General features: G+C 40.8%; 1 protein-coding gene across 1 annotated transcript in view; it reads left to right on the top strand.

The window, feature by feature from the left end:
- Positions 1–25,182, top strand: part of DNAH14 (dynein axonemal heavy chain 14) — a 476,940-nt gene that overhangs the window by 81,397 nt on the left and 370,361 nt on the right. Inside the window, exons 13-15 of the mRNA XM_084624945.1 lie at positions 4,229–4,360; positions 18,856–19,112; positions 20,982–21,159. Of these exons, the coding sequence (XP_084481071.1) occupies positions 4,229–4,360; positions 18,856–19,112; positions 20,982–21,159 (567 nt within the window). The remainder of the gene's footprint in view (positions 1–4,228; positions 4,361–18,855; positions 19,113–20,981; positions 21,160–25,182) is intronic.

Raw genomic sequence — 25,182 nt, 5'->3', positions numbered from 1 at the left:
ACATCACCTTTACCATTAACTTCTGTGAATTTAATTATTCTTTCCTTCATAGTTTATTCTAAAACCTTGCATACTACCTAGGTCAGATGAAAAGGACTATAATTGCCCAGATCACTTTTCCCCCCTTTCTTAAATATTAGTATGATGTTAGCTGTTCTCCAGTCATATGGTACTACCCCCACATAAATAGATTTATTAATACTCCTTGCTACTGGACTAGCAATCACGTGTGCCATTTCTTTCAGTATTCTGTGATGTAATTTATTAGGTCCCTTTGATTTGAGTGCATTAAGCTCTTTAGATGTTTCTTCCACCTCAGAGGTGGTACTTTTCTAGACATTCATTTCCATCAGCAGTACTGCCTTCATGCATATGCTCCTTATTGTCATCCTTATTGAAAACTGAGGCACAGTATTCATTTAGTTTTTGGCCATACCTACATTATCATTAATCTTCCCCTCTACATTACATAGCGGTTCATCCTCATCCTTCCTTATTCTCATTTTATTTATGTAAACTAAAAATCCTTTTAGTATTTATTATAATTTCCCTGGTAAGAGCTAATTCAGCTTGACTTTTAGCAATTCTCACTTTATTTCTACATTTTTCTAACTTCCATGATGTAGTTTTCTTTGTTCATCAGCCCCTTTTTTCCATTCCTTCTGGCTCTCTGCTTACTCATAATAATATTTTTGAGATGGTTGTTGATTGAGATGGTTGTTGATCCAGCTGGATCCAGAGGCTTTCCCTACAAGTTTTTTTCCCCCTAAGTTTGGGGTGCAAATTTCAGATTGCTTTTTGTATAGTTGATTTGCAGAATTTCTAAGCCTCTGTATTTAATCCTTTAAGCTCTTCGGTCCAGTTGACCTCTTCGACCAACTCCCTTCATTTCTCAGAGTCTGCCCTTTTGAAATAAAAAATCGTAGTTGCTGACTTGGTGTTGATTATCTTTCCATTTAATTTAAACTGAATCAGCTTTTGATCACTTGATCCAAGGTTATTTCCTTTAACCAGCTTGTTACAGTAATGATAGGATAAAGAAAGCAGACCTATCATATCCAGGAATAAGTTGTCCCTATCAATACTAATAGCATTTATTCTCCAATCTATATCCAGGAAGTTAGGCTTCCGTTATGAAACAAATCCCAAAGTATTTTCCTCTAATAATATTAGAGATTATTATCCATATCCAAGATTGACCCAGAAGGTCTATAGCAGACCCCTAATATTATTCCCACAGATCTTCTTTTACAATTCTTTCCCAAGGCGATTTTGACCCAAACAGATTGATATTTTTTTAATAATGTCACTTCATATTTCATTACAGTTACCGTTTCATTGATGTACAGTGCTATTTCATCACCTTAGTCCTCTCTCTCCTAAACACACATTTCTTTCAAAACCTGTATGTCAGTCATGAACGCTATTCCATCATGTTTCTGTAATCCCTAGAATATCTGGTTTGACCTTCTGCACAAATAGTTCCATTTCCTCCATTTTACTGCCCAGACTCTTTGCGTTCATGTAGAAGCATTCCAGTTGTTTCCCTTGGACTTCACCCAGTTTTCTAGCTGGATTGGATATAGTCCTTTCACTAAGTGTAACACCTGCCTGAATACTACTCCAATCAATGTTTCCATTTTTTTCTCCTTCCTTTTCATACTCTTACCTTGTGGTGTTCCATTATCCCTTACTGCATCTTCATTTACTTGATTTTCTTCCTACTGGGAGTTGAAGCAAGGCGTGTAGAGATTTCACAAGTTTCTCCCAACCTTCTCCCAGTATCTTCTAGCATAAAGCCCTTCTTATCAATCATTCTAGTCTTGATCCCAAAAGGTTAATACCCCAGGTACTCAAGTGGAGTTCATCAGTTAAAGAGTCTCTTTGTGAATTCTTGTCAATGGTCAGTCATCCCAAAACGTTCCTCATAGCACTAATCCTTGACACTGTACAGTCTCTACAGTTCCCCAGTGAGTTCTGATGTCCCTTCATTAATGGTTAGAGCCTTCTCAAGCTTGCAGAGGCCTTCCGTTTGTGCTTCCTCAACCAACTCTAACAATGATAATGGATACCAGTTTGGAGGTTACATCCAAACATCATCAGACTCGAGCATTGTGGCCTCAGAAAGAGACTCTTCTACATACATATGGTGTTAGAACTTTGAACAATTCATCTGGTCTGTATAATCTTTCATCTGATTCTGGCCAAAAAGTTTTGGAGATGTTGCTTACCCTCCAATTTCACTAATTCTAAGAACTTTAGTGAAGCTCAAGCAAGCCTCAGCTTCCATAAGTCTCATCGCACCAGTATGTCCCAGACAATACTGGCTTCTGGATGGTTGATACCATCACAGATCGCCCCTCTTCTGGTTCCCAACTTGATATCTGAGAACAATTGGACAATTCTTTACCTGAAAGTGTCATCCCTACATCTGACAGCCTGGAAGCTAGCTTCTTGAATGAGACTTAAAAATTCTCTTCTCAAGCAGTTCAGGACATTTTAATAAATAGCAGAAGCTTTCCACTTGAGCAACTTGGAAAAGATTGGATGATTGGCCTCAGAGTCTTAATATTTCACCTTTTCAGTTTAATATACCTTCCATTTTAGATTACCTTCTGTCCTTAAAATCTTCTGCATTGTTGATTAGTTCCATTAAAGTGCACCTAGCCTCAGTATGTGCCCATCATCCTAAGAATGATGGTTTTAATATATTTTCTTATCCTACTTCTCAAAGATTTCTTAGGTATTTCCAGCTATAAAGGATCCATATGCTCCATGAATTCTGAACATTATGTTGTCTAGTTTAATGAAAACCCTGTTTGAACCGTTAGCTACTTGTCCATTAAATCTTCTGTCCATAAAACCCGTATTTTTAGTAGCTATTACTTCTGCATGAACAGTGGGTGAAAACGTAGAGTTCTGGTCCTGCCCATATGATTTTTCAGAGGGATAAGGTTTTATTAAGGACTTATCCGAGTTTCTTGCCTCAGACTGTGAATGAATTTCATGTTTAACCAGTCAATTAATGTACCACTATTTTGTCCAAAAACTCACACTAATAGAGTAGAAAGGACCTTAGTTAGAGTCCCAACTTTAGCCTTTTATCTGAACAGAACTAAATCTTTTAGGCTTTCTTTAATTATTTGTGGCATCAATAGAGTTAAAGATTTGTTTTTTCTCAGATACTTTCAAATTGGACTTCAAGATGTATTAAATTGTGCTATCAATTTGCAAGTTGGGATGCCCCGTTGACAGTTAGGGCACATTTTACAAGAGTCCAAGCTACTTCTGTAGCTTTTTAATATTGTTTCAGTTTTAGAAATTTGTAAGGCACGTGGGTATCTGTCCATACTTTCGTGAACATGCAGTTGAACTGGCAACTAGAGAAGATGCAGCCTTTGATAAAGTAGTGCTTAGATCTGTCTTTATGTAAAACTTTGATATGCACCTCCATTTGTGAACTGCTCTTCAGTCTCCACAGTGGGAGACATATAGACAAATGAATGAGGTTACTCACTTTACAGTAACTGATGAGTTTTTCTATATGTATCCATGACCTGCCCTCCTTCCCCACAATTCAAAGTCCTTACAAGATTTTGGCTGGTGAAGGATCTGAATGGAAGTTGGTCTGCTCTGTCCCTTTATGCCCTCTGGAAAGGTGGAGGCAGGAGGGGTGCATTCTGTGAGCATGTGTGGAGTGCAGGAGACTGCTAGCAAGAAAAAAACTCTGACCTCTGGCGCTAGAGGGTATGCAATACTATGAGTGCAATATGTATAGACAGCACATCTTGAACAACATCAAATTACTATAAGGTAAGTAACCTCTCTCTTTGTCTTCCACTGCTCTAACCACCATATGTTTCTGTCTCACACACACATACTCCTTAAGGGAGTGCACTGCATTGGTTCTGCATGACCTGCATTCATATTAAACTCATTTTTCCTCATCTTCCTGCACTGAATTTTAATTCATTGTTCTCACTTTCCAGGCTTTATGTAGCTCCTCCCCTGCCTATATTGCACTTTTCTGTCATCTCAAACTGTTCTTCCACTTGGGGGCCTACACTCTGACAGTTGTCCTTCCTCTTGTGTTCACTTTGCATTTTGGGGCCTAGTGTCTGTATGCTGCTTCTGTGCAGGAGGATGGGTTGGGATGACACATGAGCTGATGTCTAAATGCTAGGTTTTCTTTCACTACTCGTGGTATTTTTTCCATTTATTCATTTAGGTGGACAGGTCTCGCACATATTCTTTGGATGAGTTTTGTGAGGAGCAATATCAACAGAATAAAGAAGCACTTGATCAACTACAGGCTTTCAGGGAGAAAGTAATTCAAGCCATTCAAAGTACTTTTTTAAGGGTAATTATTTAAGATTCTTTGCTATTTTTATTTTTATGGTTTTATCCTGCATGTTTGTTCCTCTTCAGGTTCTATTAAAAAACTATTAGGTGTTTGCAGTATGAGAAGAGAAGGTACCTGTACATGCAAACTACAAAAACATTTATTGTATTTTAGTTTTCCATATAATAAGATTTTCCTTTTTGTTCTTTACTCTACTTAATAGAAATACTATATTGTATATAATTTTCTTTTAAGAGCCATGTAGTTTCCGTGAGGTCTACAGTTTAATGATTTTGAAATTCAATCAAATATTTATTTAATATAATACCATGCTTTGAAGTCTACTTCAAGAAGTGGAAACTGACTGTACATGGTAAATAATTGTACACTAGGTTCTGTCAAATGGATTAAATAAACTGAAAAAAGAGAGAGTTTTTCTTTTCTAATTTCTTTCAGTTATAATGCTCTTGGGTGTTACTTGTTACAATAGCACATTAAGAATTTTCAGACAGAAGTATGATTTTTTTTAATTGAAGGTGTCAGTATACATATTGTAAAATGGCATCTGGGTGATGCAATTTTTCTAAGACTACATACAGAGGTTTTAACTCCTGTGTATACAATCCTACTGAAGACTGCATAAGCACCTTCTGCTCTGGGGCAAAATAAACTTGCCTATTAATGGTTCTGGTCTTGCAGCCCTTGCTTAGATTAGTAGTCCTGTTCATTTGAATAAGACTATGTAGGAGGGTAAGGGTTGCATGATTGTGCTCTTTGTTAGGGCCATAGAAACCTTTCCACTCAAATGTATAGATCTTTAAATTGTGTGGTCTGTTTGAATGAGTCTCTTCAGCCCTGTGCACCTTTGCCTGATATGTATGTGTACAAATGGAGGATTTTCACTTAGATCATGGTTCTTGTGCACCTGAATGGTGGTATCATCTTGCTCATGCACTATTTTGGAGGCTTATGTGCAGTCTTTTTTTCCTGCCTGTAAGGTGTAGGACATGAAAATATTTATTGAAAATATGTTAACAGTTATCATTCTCACTGTGCACTTAATTGTGCCTGAAGCAACCGAGGGTATGCTTACATTACAAGAGCTGCAGCGCACTGTAGTTATGCAGCTGTGGCACTGTAGTTATGCAGCTGTAACACTGTAGTGTAGACATGTGCTATGGTTTGTCACAAACAGGACATGAGTGCTCTGGTCTTGTGGGTAGGACCAGGCATCGTGCCTAGTGGTCAGAGCGGGAGTAGAGCCTGGTGGTTGGAGCGGGGAGCCAAGCTAGGGGTCGGTGTCGGGGATCAGAGCTGTAGGCAGGAATCAAGAGTCAAGCCAAGGATCAGAGGCAGAGTAAAGTGTCAAGCCATGAATCAGAGCTGGAATCCAAAGCAGGGAATGAGATTAGGATAGCAATGGGCCAGGTACTGCTTGGTTGCACAGACAGCTTCCTGGAACTCCCTCCATGCTTAAATAGTACACCTGGACCAATCTGGGGATGTGTGTGCTCTAACTGGGTCTTCAGTGGGTGGCACATCCTATGGCATTTAGTTCTGCCCCACCCTGAGTTTATAGAGCATGTATTGTGGCTCTGCCGTGGCTACAGAGTTGCAGCATGTAAGCATTGCTCACCTGGACCCCACTCCTCTAGTCCTCCAGATCCTTACACAGTGGTAGAGGGTTTTTTCACATCACTATATTGAATCCCTCCCAACCCCAAAGAGGCAGTAACTAAGAATTCTTCTGTCAACCTAGTGATGTCGACATCAGCACTTAGGCTGGCTTAACTGTCTCTCTCTGGGGTGTGAATTTTAGGTGTAGATCAGGCTTAAGAGTGCCATCAATCTTTGTCTTCCAAACCTTTGGCTTCCTCTCAGAACTAAAGACAGCGAGGCCAGGTCTATGCTAAAAAGTTTAGGTTGACCCAGCTACATTGCTCAGGGATATGAAAAATCCACTACCCCGTAGAAAGTAGTTAAGCCAACCTAATGCCCAATGTAGACAATGTTAGGTTGCAGGGAGAATTCTTCTGTTGTTCTATCTGCTACCTCTTGGGGAGGTGGATTAACAACAGCAATGGGAGAACCCCTCCTGTTGCTATGATTGTCCACACTGAAGTGCTACAGCAGCACAGCTACAGTGTTTCTAGTGAAGACATAGCCTGAGAGTCAGTAAGCCCATCACAACAGATCGGACATCTTCTCTGGGGAGGATTAACTAAGTGTAAGTTAAAATATACAATTCCTAGGAAAGGAGAGTGTGAGGATCGACAGGTTTTGAACTCGGATCCATAGAGTGTCAGGCATAAGAATGGCCACAATGGGTCAGACCAATGGTCCAAATAGCCCAGTAACCTGTCTTCTGACAATGACCAATGACCCCTAGTTCTTGTGTTACTCGAAGGAGTAAATAACTTACCCTTATTCACTTTCTCCATACCAGTCAAGACCTTTATAGACCTCTATCATATCCCCCCTTAGTCGTCTCTTTTCCAAGATGAAAAGTCTGTCTTTTTAATCTCTCCTCGTATGGAAGCTGTTCTATACCACTAATAATGTACTTGCCCTTCTCTATATCATTTCCAATTCCAGTATATCTTTTTTGAGATGGAGTGTCCAGATCTGCACACAGTATTGAAGATGTGGGCGTACCATGGGTTTATATAGAGGCATTATGATATTTTTCTGTCTTATCTATCCCTTTCCTAATGGTTCCTAACATCCTGTTATCTTTGACTACTGCAGCACATTGAGCAGATGTTTTCAGAGAACTGTCCACAGTGACTCCAAGATCTCTTTCTTGAGTGGTAACAGCTAATTCAGAGCCCATCGTTTTATATGTATAGTTGGGATTATGTTTTCCAGTGTGCATTACCTCGCATTTATCAAAATTGAATTTCATCTGCCATTTTATTGCCCACTCACCTAGTTTTGAGAGATCCCTCTGTAAGTCTTTGCAGTCTACTTTGGACTTAAGTATCTTGAGTAGTTTTGTATCATCTACATATTTTGCCGGCTTACTGTTTACTCCTTTTTCCAGATCATTTTTGAACTTGTTGAACTGTACTGGTCACGGTATGGACAGTTGGAGAACACCGCTATTTATGTCTGTCCATTCTGAAAACTTGCCATTTATTCCTACCTTTTGTTTTCTATCTTTTAACCAGTTACTGATCTATGAGAGGACCTTCCCTCTTATCCCATGACTACATATTTTGCTTAAGAGCATTTGGTGAGGGACCTTGCCAAAGTGTTTCTGAAAGTCTAAGTACACTAAATCTACTGGATCATCCTTGTCCATGTATTTGTTGTCCCTCTCAAAGAATTCTAATAGATTGGTGAAGTGTGATTTTCCTTTACAAAAACCATGTTGACTCTTCCCTGTGTTCATCTATGTGTCTGATAATTCTGTTCTTTTCTGTAGTTTCAACCAATTTTCCTGGTACTGAAGTTAGGCTTACTGCTGTGTAATTGCCAGGATCGCCCCTGGAGCCTTTATGAAAAATTGGTGTCACATTAGCTATCCTCCAGTCATCTGATAGAGAAGCTGATTTAAATGATAGGTTACAGACCACAGTTAGTATTTCTGCAATTTCCTATTGAGGTCCTTCAGAAGTCTTGGATGAATACCATCCTGGTCCTGGTGACTTACTACTGTTAATTTATCAATTTGTTCTAAAACTACTTCCACTGACGTCTCAGTGTGGGACAGTTTCTCAGATTTGTCACCTTAAAAGAATGGCTCAAGTGTGGGAAGCTTTGCTCTTTTTTTTTCCTCTTCAGATTCTTTTTGGCCTGCTTAATTATACTTTCACACTTCACTTACCGGAGTTTATGCTCCTTTCTATTTTCCTCACTAGGATTTAACTTCCAATTTTTAAATGATGCCTTTTTGCCTCTGACTGCTTCTTTTGCTTTGTTGTTTAACCACATTGGCACTTTTTTGGTCATCTTACTATGTTTTTTAATTTGGGGTATACATTTAAAGTGAGCCTCTATTATGGTATCTGTATAAAGTTTCTGTGCAGCTTGCAGGTATTTCACTTTTGGGACTGTACCTTTTAATTTCTTTTTAACTAGCTTCCTCATTTTTGTGTAGTTTCCCTTTCTAAAATTAAATGATGCTGTGGTGGGCTTCTTTGGTGTTAAATTTAATTATGGTCACTATTACCAAGTGGTTCCTCTATATTCACCTCTTGGACCAGATCCTGTGCTCCACTAAATCAAGAATTGCCTCTCTTTTGGGTTGCAGGACTAGGTGCTCCAAGAAACAGTCATTTATGGTATCAAGACATTTTATCTCTGCATCCCATCCTGAGGTGACATGTACCCAGTCAATATGGGGATAATTGAAATCCCCCATTATTTTTGAGTTGGCAGCCTTCTCATCATGGCCGCCATCCAGTGGCTTGCTCGTAAGTAGTGGTATGAGTGGCTAATGGAATCCTGGCACCACCAGAGGCACTGTCAACGGTGTCCTGATTAGAGGAGTGCCCAGCCCCATCAGTTGGTCCAGCTGCTGTAGTTAAGCCATAAGGAGGTACAGGAAGTTGTCTGTGCAACTGGGTGAATTCCTGGTTGGTGGCTACATTGGCCCCGGCGTTCTCACCTGACTCTCTAGCCCTGCTTTCCTGACTTGTCCCTGGTTCTTGCCTTGTTCTTGATTCCCTGCCCCCTGTTTCTGACTCCAGCTCCATCCCTTGGGTTGACTGTCTGACTCTGACCCTTGGCTCAACTCCTCACTCTGACCCAGCTCAATACTCTGATCTTTGGCTAGACGCTGATTCCTGCTTCAACCACTAGGGATGACTACTCAAGTTCCGGTCATGACCGAAAGCTCCAATGCGCATAACAAAATTTTCAAACTAAGTTAAGCACTTAGAAAGCTTTAATGAGTTGCATGTGGATAGAATTCCCATCCCACTGTCTGGCTACAAGGAATTAAGAGGCAGAGATAAGTGTAGAAAATATAAACTTTAACTAGCTATAAATAACTTGCCCTGAGACCCAGAAAACTGAAGGTCAAATGGAGCACACTGCCAGTGTTCTCAAGAAATGTGCATGACTTAGACTTCACCCCAAACCATACACTTGTATGCATTGTGAATCAGAGATATATCATTCTATGCGAATAATTGGTCTTGTTCCTCCAATTTAATGTCTCATATCCCATGAAAAGTCTTGAAAAATGTGAAGTGAAAAGTTCTGTATATTATCAAAGAAGGTATGGACTATGTTCACTAGATTTAGAGGAATTATAAGGGATTTTGTGTGCTTTCTCTGATAATGATAGTTTCATCAGAGAAGTGACAGGAATGGTATAACACAAGAAGGAAAAGGGAATGTTGAAATGTATAAGCATCTAACTAGGATATAACTTCTTGGAATATTAAGAGAAATCACTTGGAAGGGATACCAAAATTAACAGGGTAAATACTAAAATGCAATCCATGAAATTAATTAGACCCTCCAACTAAAAAGAGCATCAAAATTTTTTTTATGCATTGGTGCCTTCACTGGATACTGATGGAAGCAGCAGAAAAACTAAGATCTGAAAGCTGAGAACCATTTGGAATCAGAAGGAATCAGAGAGGTCCCCTCCAACTAGTCCTTAAATCAGTGTATATAAAACTGAGGTCACTGTGCATGACACCCCATGGATGGCCTCTCCCATTGTCCAGGGTCACAGGACCCAGAAGAGATATTGAAGAATTTTGCTAAAATCTTATGTGGGAAAGACTTGCCCCCGTCTTCAGGGGCAAGGTCTAAGAAGAGTTGTTGAACTCCAGATAAGCTGCAGAATCCAGAAGCATCAGATGTATGGACCAGCCATGTGTAAAAGACTTCCTTATTTCCAGATTAGCAGGGCAGGAAGTGGTGAGATTTCATTTCAAAGATTGTATTTCTCCTGTTTTTTAATATAAATAACTTGAGGTTATTTTGAATTTTAACTACCTAATGTTATATGTGTGCCCTCCTTTATAAATCCAAGCAAATTAGCCTAAGAGAAATTTAAAACAATAACTTTAAGCAATTGCTTTTGATATTGCAAACTTTCCCTTCCACACCAAACCATTCAAATAGCAGGGATCATATTCTTAAAAGCGCCTTTAGTAAAAGGGTATCCTTATTTCTTGGGGAAACACTAGAAGTGTGAAAAACATTTTAGAAATACTGATGAAATGATGATTAATGATCATATATAAAAATAAGAAGACATCTTGGCGATTTGTATTGTTCTTCTTCAGGTGTTGTCACTATGATTGTTTCACTCTAGGTGCACTTGTGCCACCTGTACCTTTGATCAGAGATTTCTCATAGCACAGTCTGCTTGGTCTACACATGTGTTACTCAGTCCTGTGCTCCGTGCTGTTGTTATATAGCACTCTGTGGGTGGACTGCCTTCAGTTCCTTCTTTACCACCTCAGCCTGAGACTGAGTCTTTGCAGTTGTTTACGTTGAGTTTTATTTCAGATGTGTCCCCTTAACTCTTTTACTTGTTAGCTTATTATAGTTGTTCTTAGTAGTAGTTTTAGCTTGTAGTAGTTTAAAAAAAACTTTCAATTTTTTTAATATAGTTTTCTTCTAATATCTTTTATATAGTTTCTCTCCTCCCAGGAGTGTTACTTTACTGGGAGGGCATGCCCAGTTCTCTTGGTTTCAAGAACTGCCTGTCATTCCAGGAGGCAACCCTGGTGACTGATGGACAATCCTCATACAGCTGTTGCCTCAGGGAATCTCATATTTCCCAAAAGTGCAACTTCTGTCTGGCATTAAAATCTAGAGCCAGAAAAAACAGGGAGATAATGGAGAACTCACTGCACTCAATCACTGACCCTGGCCAGGGGACCCCCCTTTCTGCCCCCCGTTTGCTGGTCTCCTAGTAAATCCACTGTCACTGTCTGTCTCTGAACTACACTCCATGAGGGCATCTAAGAGGAAGACCCAGGCTTCCTCCCAATGACCATCCCTTGAGTTCTCCAGGTAGGGGATCTGCCTCAAAGAAATACAGTCTCTAATGACTCCAGCTACTTCAGTATCCACTGCTCTCAGACCTGGTACCCATGAGGCTGCTGGTTCCTCAGGTACCAAGGGCACTGTCAAACCTAAAGACTATGAAGACCAAGGCTCCGAGAGGCCATCGACACCATCAATGGAGTGAGGCAACAAGAAGAGCGCTACCTCTTCTCATTTGGAACCGAAGAAGCCTTCTCAAGGTCTTTCTATACTCCCCTTAGAGTGGTCAAGATTCACAATACCGGCAACTCCCTCAGCCACTGTCACTTCAGCGCAGGCCATGGACAAGGTACTGCAGGAGTTTTGTTTTCCCTGAGACCTTGCTGTGTTCGAGATGCCCAACTCTTCATTTCTAGGCTCTGATATACTCCCAGTACCGAGGACTTCCAGGTTGCTGGACGTTGTGCCCAGTTCTGACTGTTTCACCTCATGGTTTTGTCCGGTGATCCACTACTATGGAATGATTTGGAAGAGACGGATTCTGATGAAGATTTTTGCCTCAGTCTCCCAAGTATATGTGCAAGGCTCTCCTCTGCATTTGTGTAGAGGCTCTTTTCCAAAGTTCTTTGAGGAGATTGGTATCACTTGTGAGAAATGGCCACAACCACCATCTAGCTGGTATGAACCCCAGGGATGCCTCCACCCATGCCATATGCACCACCTCCTTGGCCATGCTGGAACCCTCGAGTGTCCGATCGCCAGCAGTTTGCTAGGGCTTTGAGCACCATCAGTCGGATAAATAACCTTCATCACCCTCCCTGAGGTTCCAGTTTTCTAGAGAGAAAGAAATCTTTGAGGAATGGGAAGCTAAGGCTGATGAAGACATCTCTCCACTGGCCAATATCTCTTCTTCATTCCTGGGTGAGGCAGTTATGCCACCTCCTCCATCCCTGGTTGAAATTTCAAGCAGTTTCAAGACCTTGTCAAGAGAATTGTGGATTATTTGTAAATGCCTTATGAAGAGGTTAAAGAATCATATCATAAGCTGCTTGACATCCTTCATACAGCTTCATCTGCCCGCACTGCCTTGCCTGTTAACTTTTGCAGGTTCTAGAGGGGCCTCATTATCTGGCACATCCCAGTCACAATTCCACCTACATGCAAGAGAGTTGCTAAAAAATATTATCAGTCTGTCCTGTATAAGGAGAATTTTTATTTTCTCATCCCTCTCCTTACTCTTGGTGGTCGACATGGTTAATGGCTGTGGAAGGAAGCACCACGCTAAATCCAGGCCCTATCATAAGCACCTTTACTTGTTTGGTAGAAACTCATATTTGTCAGCTACTATACAGTTCAGATTTGCCTACTACCAGGCTTTAATGCCAAAGTATAATCATGCAAATTATACTAAGCTGAATTTGTTTACTGAGCATCTACTAGCAAAACAAAGAGAACAGTTCCAGGGAATTTATTGCAGAAGGCCAGCTGCGTGCTAAAATATCTCTGCAGACCTCCCATAATGCTGCTAATACTGCCACCAATTTGATTTCTACAGTGGTAGTTATGAGGAGGGCCTCCTGGCTCCAGCTCTCAGGATTTTCAAAGGAGATGCAAAATACAGTCAAAGACTTTCCTTTTGATGATATCAAACTGTTTGCTGACAACATGGACAAATCTCTGCATTAAAGGACTCGAGAGCTACTTAATATGTTCTCTTGGGATCTATGTACCTGCCCTCAAGAGAAAGTTTAGTAAGCCCCAGATAGCACAGATATCCTGTCCTGTCCTACTCTCAAGCTTCCAGAGATCATACAAACCTCAACACAAGGGACAGAGGTACCATAGAAGAAAACCACTCACTTCTAAATCTTCAACCTCACAGTCTTCCACCTTCACTCACAAATTTTGATGGGGGTGGTCGAGGTTCTGAGTTACCATCCCCATTCTTGCCAACTGCATCTATTCACCTACCTTCCTTTCTTTGGCGACTGCCTTTACCACTCTGGTGGGCTTGGGAGTCAGTCACTATAGAAAAGTGGGTTTTGAAGATTTCTGCACAGGGTACTCCATCCACATTATTTCTCTGCCACCTGCCAATCCCCCTTCCCCATCTCTCTATAGGGACCACTCTCATGAGAATCTGCTACAGCAGGAAATGGACTCTTTCCTATTCTTATAAGAACAACTATACTGAGTCAGACCAATGGTCCATCCAGCCCAGTATCCTGTCTTCCGATGGTGGCCAATGCCAGGTGCTGCAGAGAGAATGAATAGAACAGGTAATCATTGAGTGATCCATCCCTTGTTATCCACTCCCACCTTCTGCAAACAAAGGCTAAGGACATTTCAGAGCATGATTTTGTATCCCTGTCCATCCTGGCTAATAGCCATTGATGGATCTATCAATGGTGGACTCTTGGGTGCTATAGAACCGGTTCTCATGCAGCACAGAGGAAAGGGATTATATTCCTATTTCCTGGTTCCAATAAAGAACAATGGTTGGAGACCCATCCTAGATCTAAGGCAACTCAGCATGTTCGTGAAGGCACAAAAATTCAGTATGGTGACACTTGTAGCAATAATTTCATCACTGGACCAAGGGGACTGGTTCTCAGCCCTTGACCTTCAGGGTGCATATTTCAATATAGTGATCCACCCATCTCTCAAAAAGATTCCTACATTTTACTATTGGTCAGGACCATTTTCAGTACAGGGCGCTCCCTTTCAACCTACCATTTACCTCAAAGGTCTTTTTCAAAGGTGTTGTCAGTAATAGTGGCACACCTCTGCAGAAAAAGACATCTGGTGTTCCCTTACCTAGATGAGTGGCTTCTGAAAGGTTGTTCCTTAATTGTAACTTCACAGGCAACTTGTGAAGCAATAGACCTGCTCCTCAAATTGGGCCTACAGTTGAACTTTCAAAAATTCCCCTTGACTTGTGTGTGAAAGTTAGATTCATTGTAGCTTATATCATTTCAATAGAGGCAAGAGCCTACTTCCCAGTGCACAGATTCGTGGCTGTATCCAACATAGTCAACACAATCCAGATTAGCCCTCAAACCCCGGTTAAAGATTGTCTTCAGCTGTTGGGGCATATGGCAGTTGGTAGTTTTATTATAGACACTATAAGACTGGGAATGTGTTGCCTTCAGGGGTGGCTCAGGACTGTTTTATTCACCAAACAGACACAGTCTAACTACACTACTTTCCATACCTATCTTTGTGGGTGGAAATATCTTCACAATGTTTGTGCAGGAGTCCCTTTCACCCACACTCCCCCAATGATTGTCATAATGATGGATGTGTCCCTATTGGGGTGGAGAGCTCATCTAAACACCCACATAGCTCAGGTCAGGTGGGTGCCTCAAGAAACCACTCTATGCATCAACCTCCTGTTACTTAGGGTGGTCAGATATGATTATCTCCAGTTTCTCCCACTAATCAGGGGCAAACACATAAAGGTCATGATGGATAACGTGTCATGCATGTTCTATACCAGCCAGCAAGGAGGGACAAGATCTCCCTACCTCTGCGCCAAGGCTGTCTAGCTTTGCAATTGGTGCATACGTAATCAAATTGTCATCACAGCAGCTTACCTCCCAGGAGTTCAAAATGGGACCACAAACTAATTCAGTGTGCATGGTCTCTCTCAAGACCATGAGTAAGAGATGGATTCCATCATTCTTCACCACATATTCTGGCAATGGGGCACTCCTCAAATAGACCTGTTCACAATGATGATAAACAAGAAATGTGCCCAGTTCTGCTGCAGAGGCGGGCTGAGTCACTGATTCTTGGGGGATACCTTTCACTTTCAGTGGTTGTCAGGTCTACTGTATGTGTACTCCTGACTCCTCTGATATCCAAATTTCTACATGAAATAAAAATGACAAAGCCAGAGTTATTCTAATAGTTCCGACCTGGCCCAAATGAACATGGTTTCCTTACTTGATACAGCTGGCCATTTACTCACTGATCACTCTCCAGGCCTCTCCCAGGAATGAGGGAAGGTCCTTCACCCCAGTCTCGGAGTTCTTCGCCTCAAAGCATAGCTGGTCAATGGTTCAAAGGATTAGAAATGACTTATTCAGAGAGAGTAAATTTTCTGAACTTTCAGCTGCAGAAAAGTCTATGCACTACACTTACTTACAAAAATGGGCAAGGTTTGATTGCAGGTGTGACCTCAAACACATTCTGTTAACAACGTTATCTCTGTCAGATATATATTGGACTACATCCTAGAACTAAAAAACTTGGGGCTGTTGCTGATCTCTGTTAGAGTCCACCTGGTAACTATCATGGCATTCCATTCTCCAATAGAAGGTTATTCCGTATTCGACCACCCAGCGACAGAGAGGTTCCTGAAGGGGCTTGAAATCTTTTTCCACCGGTCAAACATCCTACTCTGGTTTGGGACCTCAGTCCGGTTCTTAAATGCCTTATGAGATCACCGTGTGAACTGATGGCTGCCTGCTCACCCCTCCATTTATCAATGAAAACAGTGTTTCTGGTAGCCATTACATCAGCTCGACGAGCTGGGGAAATAGGAGCCCTTATAGTATATCCCCCTTTCACAATATTTTTCAAGGACAAGGTCACATTACGACCAGATGCCAGGTTTTTACCAGAAATATCTTCCGAGTTCCGCATTAACTAACCCATTCACCTCCTGATCTTCCATCCTACACCTCACCTAGACAAAGAAGAGGCACTGTTACACACAGTTGATATCAGGAACCCTAACCTTCTATCCTGACAGAACTAAACCTTTCAGAAAGGCTCCCGAATTATTTGTCTCGTTCACAGACGGCTCAAAAGGGTCTGCAATCTCTGAACAAAGACTTTCCAAGTGGGTATCCAACTGCATTAGATGTTGCTGCCAATCTTGAAGCACCCTTGGACATGCAAAACTCACTCTACAAGGTCCATTTCCACCTTTACAGCCATTCTCAAAAATGTTCTCATTAAAATGTATAGGGCTTCGACTTTGACCTCTGCACATACATTGCGGACCACTATGTAATAAGTCATGACTCTGCTTTTGATGCAGCATTCAGCTTGGCTGTGCTTTCCTTGATCAGAGAATCATAGAATATCAGGGTTGGAAGGGACCTCAGGAGGTCATCTAGTCCAACCCCCTGCTCAAAGCAGGACCAATCCCCAACTAAATCATCCCAGCCAGGGCTTTGTCAAGCCTGAACTTAAAAACCTCTAAGGAAGGAGATTCCACCATCTCCGTAGGTAACGCATTCCAGTGTTTCACCACTCTCCCAGTGAAAAAGCTTTTTCCTAATATCCAACCTAAACCTCCCCCACTGCAACTTGAGACCATTACTCCTTGTTCTGTCATCTGCTACCACTGAGAACAGTCTAGATCCATCCTCTTTGGAACCCCCTTTCAGGTAGTTGAAAGCAGCTATCAAATCCCCCCTCATTCTTCTCTTCAGCAGACTAAACAATCGCAGTTCCCTCAGCCTCTCCTCATAAGTCATGTGTTCCAGTCCCCTAATCATTTTTGTTGCCCTCCGTTGGACTCTTTCCAATTTTTCCACATTCTTCTTGTAGTGTGGGGTCCAAAACTGGACACAGTACTCCAGATGGGGCCTCACCAATGTGGAATAGAGGGGAACAATCACGTCCCTCGATCTGCTGGCAATGCCCCTACTTATACATCCCAAAATGCCACATATCCTTTTCTGCAGAACTGCTGCTGAGTCATTCAGTCCTTAGTCTGTAGCGGTACATGGGATTCTTCCATCCTAAGTGCAGGACTCTGCACTTGTCCTTGTTGAACCTCATCAGATTTCTTTTGATATTGGACTCAACTCCGAAGCTCCCTCCTCCTTAAGGGGAACTGCTCAGTAACCACCTAGAGTGGCACATCCCTAGGGACGCTATTTGAAAAAGACGACGTGGTTACTCTCACTGTGCAGAAACTGCGGTACAATCAAGATATGTATCCCTATGGTGATCCACTACCCTCTCTCCTTCCCATCTGCTTCAGAGTTCTTTGCTTCCTGATAGAGAGGAAACTGAAGGTGGTTTGCCTGCCAATACTATATAACAGCATGGAGCATGAGACTGAGTAACGTGCATGCATGAGTCGAATAGACGCTACTATTATAAATCTCCGATCAAAGGCGAAGGGGTGCAAGCATATCTAGAATGGAGCACCTGTCCGGGCACATATCTTGAAGAACCACAGTTGCTGTACCGGTTGAGTGACCATTTCTTCCTTGGTATAGCTGCTGATCCTCAACCCTCATCTACAATGTTTGCTTTCAAGACTGTATTTATACGTTCAGTACATGCCTAGAATATTGGTTGTCTCTTCAATTGATTTGGGAAATGTTGATTTTATACTAATGTGTTTCTGCGTGAATTAATAAATTGTTGATTGGTTAAGAGTAATCAAGTGTCCTGATTAAAAAAAAAAAAGGTTCAAGATGAAAATTGATTTGAAAAGAACCTAGCATTAAATTAATAAGCTAATGCTTCCTGGACTCAATAAAAAGGGGTTATCCTAATTAGATTCTGTTCTGATGATGGCTATAACACTTATCACATTGACAAATCTAGCTTGTTGGATACTAGATATAAAACATAGTTGGCACGATGGCAAATTCATAAAATTGACCCCCTTTCATGCCTGTATGCCCTCCTTAAAGAATCAGTGTTTAATTCAGCTAAACTGCTGGTAGATATGTCCATATATATATATATATATAATATATATATATATAATGAATGAATGTTTGTTCACACCACATGGAAGAATCCTGTATGAAAGCCTTATCTTGTCCAAACCAATGCCACTGGACTCTATGAGCCAGCCAAATGCAGCTTCAGTCCCCTAGAGGTATCATATGTGCTGTGTAGTAATATCTATATCTGTACTGAGACTACCGGCAACAGGACCCCCAGTCTCCTCTCCCATATATTGACCAGTCATGGCCTGCCTCCCAGAATTATTTCACAGGCTGATTATGTCCCAACGGACACCAAAAATCACCTCTGCTCTTTCCTAAATTGCACTTCAGTTCTGTGATCCAACAAATACTTCTGCCAAACCCTGTTTTGGTGACTGAGAACACCTTGGATAGTGTGCATGCAGCATGTTTGTGCAAATGCATTGACATTGAGGAATTAATTTTAAAAGTTAGTGTATGTGTGTATAAACATATATTATAGTAAAAGCTTAAATTAAAGTATGGTAGGCATTAGGCTTTGAGGACACTCTGGATAGGGCCTTAGTTTATTTTAGTGTTTATTACTAATGTATATTTTTGGTTATTTTGTAATATTTATCTTTATTTATACTCTACTAACAACATATTAAAAAGATAAAGAATTATTTCTTTCAGAAGTATTGTCTTATTTAGCATAGAAAAATTGAATTTCCATGGTGTGTCTGTCTCTATGGAACTTAAAAGCATTTCTGAACAATACAGAAAAGTCTGTAATAAAAAGTTGACTGTTACAAAATGTGCTGAATGTGATGTATAAGGGAGTTAAAGCATACCTGTCTAAATTTATTTTTACTAACACTGTAGGTGGCAGAAATGAAGGGAGCTCAAAAGCTTTTTCAGTCTGTGCCAACTGACAGCAAAGAAAATCCAAAATATGTTGAGATAAGTGAATGGCGTCAGATGATGAAACGCTTTTCAAGGTTTCTTCAGCTAGTTGACAAGATCTTCCAAGAACTGCTCCGTAAACTGGTGCACAATGCTCTCCAGCTGCTGTTGGAGTTATTTAAGGATTCCAGCAATGTGACCAATCCAGATGAAAAGAAGAATGAAAACCTTATAAGGTTATTTGTGGTGCTCTAGGTTGGGAGCACTGGTTTAAAACATTTTAATTTCATTATATTATTTTCTTAAAGTAATCTGATTCTTTTTTATTTTGCTCTGCTTTTAAATTGTTTGTGGACCATCAGTTTCTTCTACATTGTTTTCAAGCCCTCTACACACATGATTTCCTTATTGTAAATACTTAGAGATGTGAGATTTGACTCTTAATGGAGACATCAGTACAGTAAGCGGCAGATCTGTGGCTCTTAGACCCAAGGCTGGGGAGGGGCTCAAGGGCAACATTAATGTGCTTTCTTCACTGCTCCAGGTGAAAGGATTGTAGGCTTCCAGATTTTGGGTGTGGGCAGTGTGCCTCTCTTGGATCTAAAGCTCCGTACTTTACTGGTCCGTGGGTTCTTTCCACATTTAGGGCTCAGATCTATAGATCCATTCTTATGTTCTCATCCAAAGTCCACTGAAGTTAATAGGAGTCTTTCCATTGACTTCAGTGGGCCTTGGATTGTACCCTTAGTCTGCAGTATAAAATTGGATTTGTGTAACTTGGCTACAGTAGCATGCATTTGTGATGGAAATACATGACCTGTTGTTTTAGACTAATACTTCCTTATTTGGTTAGTGAACTTTCTTTATTTGTAATTGAGGCTGGGGAAGTTACACATAATGAATGAGTAGATCCATGAGTAAGGAAACTATGGCATTTACTTGACATTAGTTCAAATGTAACCTACATTTGATGTGAGTATTCATAGTTTGTAGTTTTTCCTCATTGAAGTGCTCTCCTCTTTGAAGTATTTCAAATGTTTCTTTTAAGTGAATTTTAGTGCCGTGAAAGAGTGCAGAATTAATGTTCTGGCATCTGAATTTTTTTCTTTATCCACAAAACAGATGTAACACAGCTAGCAAGTATCCAGTTATCTCTACACCACCTAATCAATGTGTCCTCCCAAAGTTCCAGAGAGAACCCCTAGAGGTGTCAGAGTAATTTTAATTTCTGTTTCCATATAGTTCTTCATATTTCTGCTGAGGTTAACAGGCTGCCACATGATATTGGTTTATATAATGTGTGGGATCTGGACTGGGATCACAACTCCTTTCACAAAGACAAATATATATAGTGTATGACAATATTCCATTACTACTTGTCTGAACCATATTTGAACGCATGGCCTAAAACTGAAGATCTTCATATTTCTTTACCAATTCCCTGAGTCATCCAGTTCCCCACACACTGTAAATTTTTATATTCCTTCTAGATTACATTACAAATACAGGTTTGTGTTTTTATTTGGAAAAATGATAGTTCATGCCTGATATATAAAGCCATGATGTGAAATCGTGATGTAGTGAAGTGTATAGTCTGTCTGTCTCTCTATCTCAGTGATACTCAGACTGAGGCTTGCAAGCTCTTTAAAGTGGTTGTTTAATGTGTCTCCTGCAGCTCCTTATAACACATAATTAAATTACAGAGTGTTTTAATATCAACCAATCTAAGTTATTAAGTTATTTAATATCAACCAATTAAGTTATTATCCAATCAGGATATAGATTATAAAATCATAATACTTGGTCAGTCGTTTTGCTGTGAGAATATATATAAAAATAGTAAATGAAATAATAAATTCACACTACTGTGGCTCTTTTGGGTAATGTTGATTGCTAATTTGGCTCCTGAAATGCTGAGATCTGAGTATCACTGATCTTACTAATAAGTTTACCTGAAAAATAGAGAGATCTATTGAAAAAATGTTACAAACATTTTTAACGAAGCTGCTTTAGTGTTGAAAGATATAGGTAATCAGTAATTCTTTTCTGTCTAATTAGTAAGAAACATATAATATCATTTTCTTTGGTTCATTTTGTTAATTCAGTATTTATAAGAACACTCTTGTGAGACAATCTGGCCTGTTGGATGCAGAATACAGTTCAGTAGGAGTATCTGAAGAGTTCATTCAAGATTTTGAGAGAGCATCTCAAGAACCATCTTTCCATTCAAGGGAGGACAAAGTTTTAAATCCTGAAATAATTACTGTAGCTGATATTGACAAGGTAAAGCAGCTGCCAAAATATAGGATTTTTCTTTGAGTGCTTGACATATATATATTCCACTGTTAGTGTGTGTGCTTCCCAGTGCACTAGAACTGGAGGATTCTAGTGATCAATACCCATTGGGGTGGTGCACACTCCCTGAGTGTCCTCATTCCTCCAACTGAGGGCATAAAGGGCAGGATTACCCGTCCACCTCTCAGTTCCTTCTGACCACCTGTTGCTAAAAGTTGGAGATCCCAGTGACATCTTGTGCTCACTGTTTTTCTGTGCTCATCAATAACTTTTCTTGTGTAAATACTTAGTGTAGTCATTAGTGTATAGTATTTCCTTTGTTGTCTTCTAATAGAAGATTTGCTTTTATTTGTTTTGTTCATAAGGTGGTGCTCCAGTATTGACTTGAGTCATGCATAAGTCCCCAGGCTTTAAAAACTGCTTGTCTTGCAAGGTAGTTACGCCTGTTAATGATAGCCGTATTAGATGCCTCATCTGTTTAGGTGAAGATCATGTCAGGGACATGTGCTATTTGCAAGTGCTTCTCTAGAGAATTAAAAACCAGAGAAGCCTGTCTGAGAGAATAGCTTATGGAGAGTCATATACTTCCAGTCTGTGATCCTGGCCAGCCTGAAACTGATCAAGTGAAGCACGCCACCTCTAGAAGTGCTCCAGCAGCTACAACTTCATATGTTCCATCATTGAGGTCCTTGTCCTCTGATAGATGGAGAAAAATCCTTAAGATGACCAGAGAAAAGAAGCACTGTTCCCATGCCTGGGAACATCATCAAAAACTCCTAGGACTTCAAGCTCTGTATATATCAGTGATCGCTCAGGACCCAAAAAGGGCTTCTGGAGCACCTGTGGAGACTGACCCATCATACTCTCAGTGAAAAGGTACCTTATAAGTTGACTGGTACTGAACTAGTACTGTCTACATCAGGTTACTTGGCACTGGTACCAATGATGCCAGTACTGACCACTTGGGTGCCAATGAAGCTGCTACCCTCCACCGTTCTTTTGGTAGCAGTAACCCTGAGATGATTACCATTGATGTGTTCAGAGATGGCACTAATGACTGCAGCACCAATACTCTCAGTACCATGAAATCCCCAAGTGTCTATGGCAGCCAGAGACTTGCTCTGCATGTCAGTTCCAGGGTCTCTCATATGTCAAATCAGGGGTCTTGGGACTGGCTTCAGTACCATTAAAGCCAGTCTGAAGCCTTCAAATATAAGGGCTCCAGGTTACACCTACTGGCACCGCACTGTCCTTACCAAAGGAATATTCTTTTTCCCCATCAGATTTACAGAGCAGCAGAGAGGCTTCCCCTGCTAAATCCCATTCATCCAAATTTCCCCCACCATCCACATCCAGGCAGTATTCTATAAAGTGTTTTTACAAGCATACCTACAGGTCCCTGGCAAGAAGATAACTTCTTGATGTCCTTCTTGTTAGCCACCAGCTCCTTACACTTACTCCCTGTGATATTATTGAGTGCCGGGGAAATCCTGCAAGCAATGAGATCTGTCTCAACTTCAATCCAGACCAACCTTCTAGAAAAGATATTGTGCTCCCTCAAATGGCTCATCCTGTTGCTAGCTTAGCTCCTTTGGATGAGGGCATGCAGGAAGAACAGCAGATTCCAATGCATCTGTCTGTCTTCCTCACCAGAAGAGACCATTATACCTGAATCATCTTCATGGGTCCTGGATGACTACAGATCCTTCCAGGATCCCATGTAGAGGGTTGTCTTGTCTCGCGCTATCCCTGGGGTAGTGGTCCAAGAAAGCCTTCACAGATTGTTGAATATATTATACTGAGCTGTACCCAGGCAGGTATCTTTACATATCAACACCATCAAATCTTTGGACCCTGCTAAATTCCTGTGGCAAACACCAGCTTCTCTGGTGTTGTGACAGTTAGGGTCCAGACACCTCAGGGAGAGAGCAGGGGGTCTGAACCCCGAAGAATAAGCAATTAACTCAACTTATTGTACTATAAACAGTGTCTTGGAAGGTATCATATGAAAAGTGACAGGTTTCAGAGTAACAGCCGTGTTAGTCTGTATTCGCAAAAAGAAAAGGAGTACTTGTGGCACCTTAGAGACTAACCAATTTATTTGAGCATAAGCATGAAGTGAGCTGTAGCTCACGAAAGCTTATGCTCAAATAAATTGGTTAGTCTCTAAGGTGCCACAAGTACTCCTTTTCTTTATATGAAAAGTGGTGACACACTAGTCATGAATATCATTGCATGAAATACATATGAATGATGTGTAATGGGTTGTGTGTGTGTGTGCTGGAAATATATTCCTAAAATATTTTTTGGGGGTGGACTTGATGAACACATTTTTCCTGGGCTAAGGCATGTTGTTTAGCCCATTTACCTGTGCATCCAGTGTAAATTGAGCAAGGTGATGCCAGGTACAGTGGAAGTACATTTGAATTTAAGGTAAACAAAGTAATCAACAGAAAGAGCTAATTCCCAAGAGGATGAGGAAGACTGTGTCTGTTAATCAGCAGGGGAGAATAACTTTATCTTGGGATACACTTCAAAAGAATACATTTCAAAGGTTTGCTGGACTATAGGAAGAAGGTGAGAGAGAAGTGCTTAGTATCCATCACTTTAAAGGACAGAAGAGGCCGGCACTCTTGACATCTGTGAAAAGTTGATCCTTCAACCATGGGGGATGAAGAGAATGAGAACTGACTGTAGATGAGAAATTGCCTGAGACCAGGATTGTAAACTTTCTTTAGACAAAAGAAAGTGTGTTACTTTTGTTTTATTTGTAACCATGCCATTCTCTTTTTCTCTTGCTTATTATCACTTAAATCTGTGTTCTTTATTAATAAACTTTATGCTTATTTTTACTACGGACCCCATCTCAGTGCTGTGTATTAAGTTAAGATGTGTTCTCAGTGAGTCAGGAGGCTGGTGTTTGTTTATTGCCTCTTTGGAGACTTCAGACTTAATTTCTGTAAGTGTCCAATGAGAGGGGCTGGATACTGCAGAGAAACATCTCTGGGGAGGTTGGGAATTGGAGCGCACTGAATGTTACTTATGAGGCAAGGTCTAGACTGGCAGAATCTTGAATAGTTTTCTGGTAAGGCAGACAGACTGATGTGGCAGGGAGCTGTCACACAGTTTAAGCTCCAGCAAAGCTCTTTCTTGCTAAGGCAGAGAGGTAACACAGTGGCTTAAGATTCTAGGTTCCCTGAGGAGACCATCACTAATCTCAAAAAGAGCTGACTTCTACTATTAACTGCCATTGCAGGGGTTTGAGAAGCTCTTTATTGACCCTCTGCTGGGTTCTTTGGTGATAATGGTGAAGGGAGAAGGTCAGATGGGCATTTCAAATCTACTCCAAAGGACAAGGAGCCAGAGAGGCTTGATTTGCTTGGAAGGAAAGAAGACTTATTTTAGTTGTAGCCTCCAAATAACAATTACAAACTACCAGGCACTATTATTGAAATATGATTTTAATAACTGAGTCACTGAACAGATTTACTGACAAATTGCCTCAAAAAGTGAAGGACCAGTTTAAATCTGTTGTGGCTGAGGGCCAGCAAATAGCCATGACATTGTTGCAAATGACTCTGGACACAGCAGATACAGCCTTCAGTTTCATAAGTGACTGCTGTCACCATTGGGAGATCTTCCTGGCTTCCCACGTCAGGCATATGTAGGGAAGTTCCAAACTTGACCTTTATGGTGCAACCTCTTCAGTGGAAAGATTGACAAGGCTTTATACTCTCTTAAAGACTCTAGAGTGACACTAATGTCTTTAGAAATGTATACCCCAGGCCCCAAGAAGAGGCAGTGTAGGCCTCAACAGTGCCACTGCCAGTGCTCCTTTCAACATTGGCAGGCTGATTTCGCCAGAGTGTGACATAAGTTTCTATGAAGAAAATAATCTACATCTGCATCAATGAACTCTACCCATCGACCTCCATCAGCCTCAAGGAAGCCAATTTGACTACTTCACTGGGAGCAGAGACCAGTCATTTTGGATCTTCCCAACCAGTCCCC

The sequence above is a fragment of the Lepidochelys olivacea genome (genome assembly GCF_965140295.1).
Source record: "Lepidochelys olivacea isolate rLepOli2 genome assembly, chromosome: 3".
Lineage (NCBI taxonomy): Eukaryota > Metazoa > Chordata > Testudines > Cheloniidae > Lepidochelys > Lepidochelys olivacea.
This window is presented reverse-complemented; position numbering and strand designations above follow the sequence as displayed.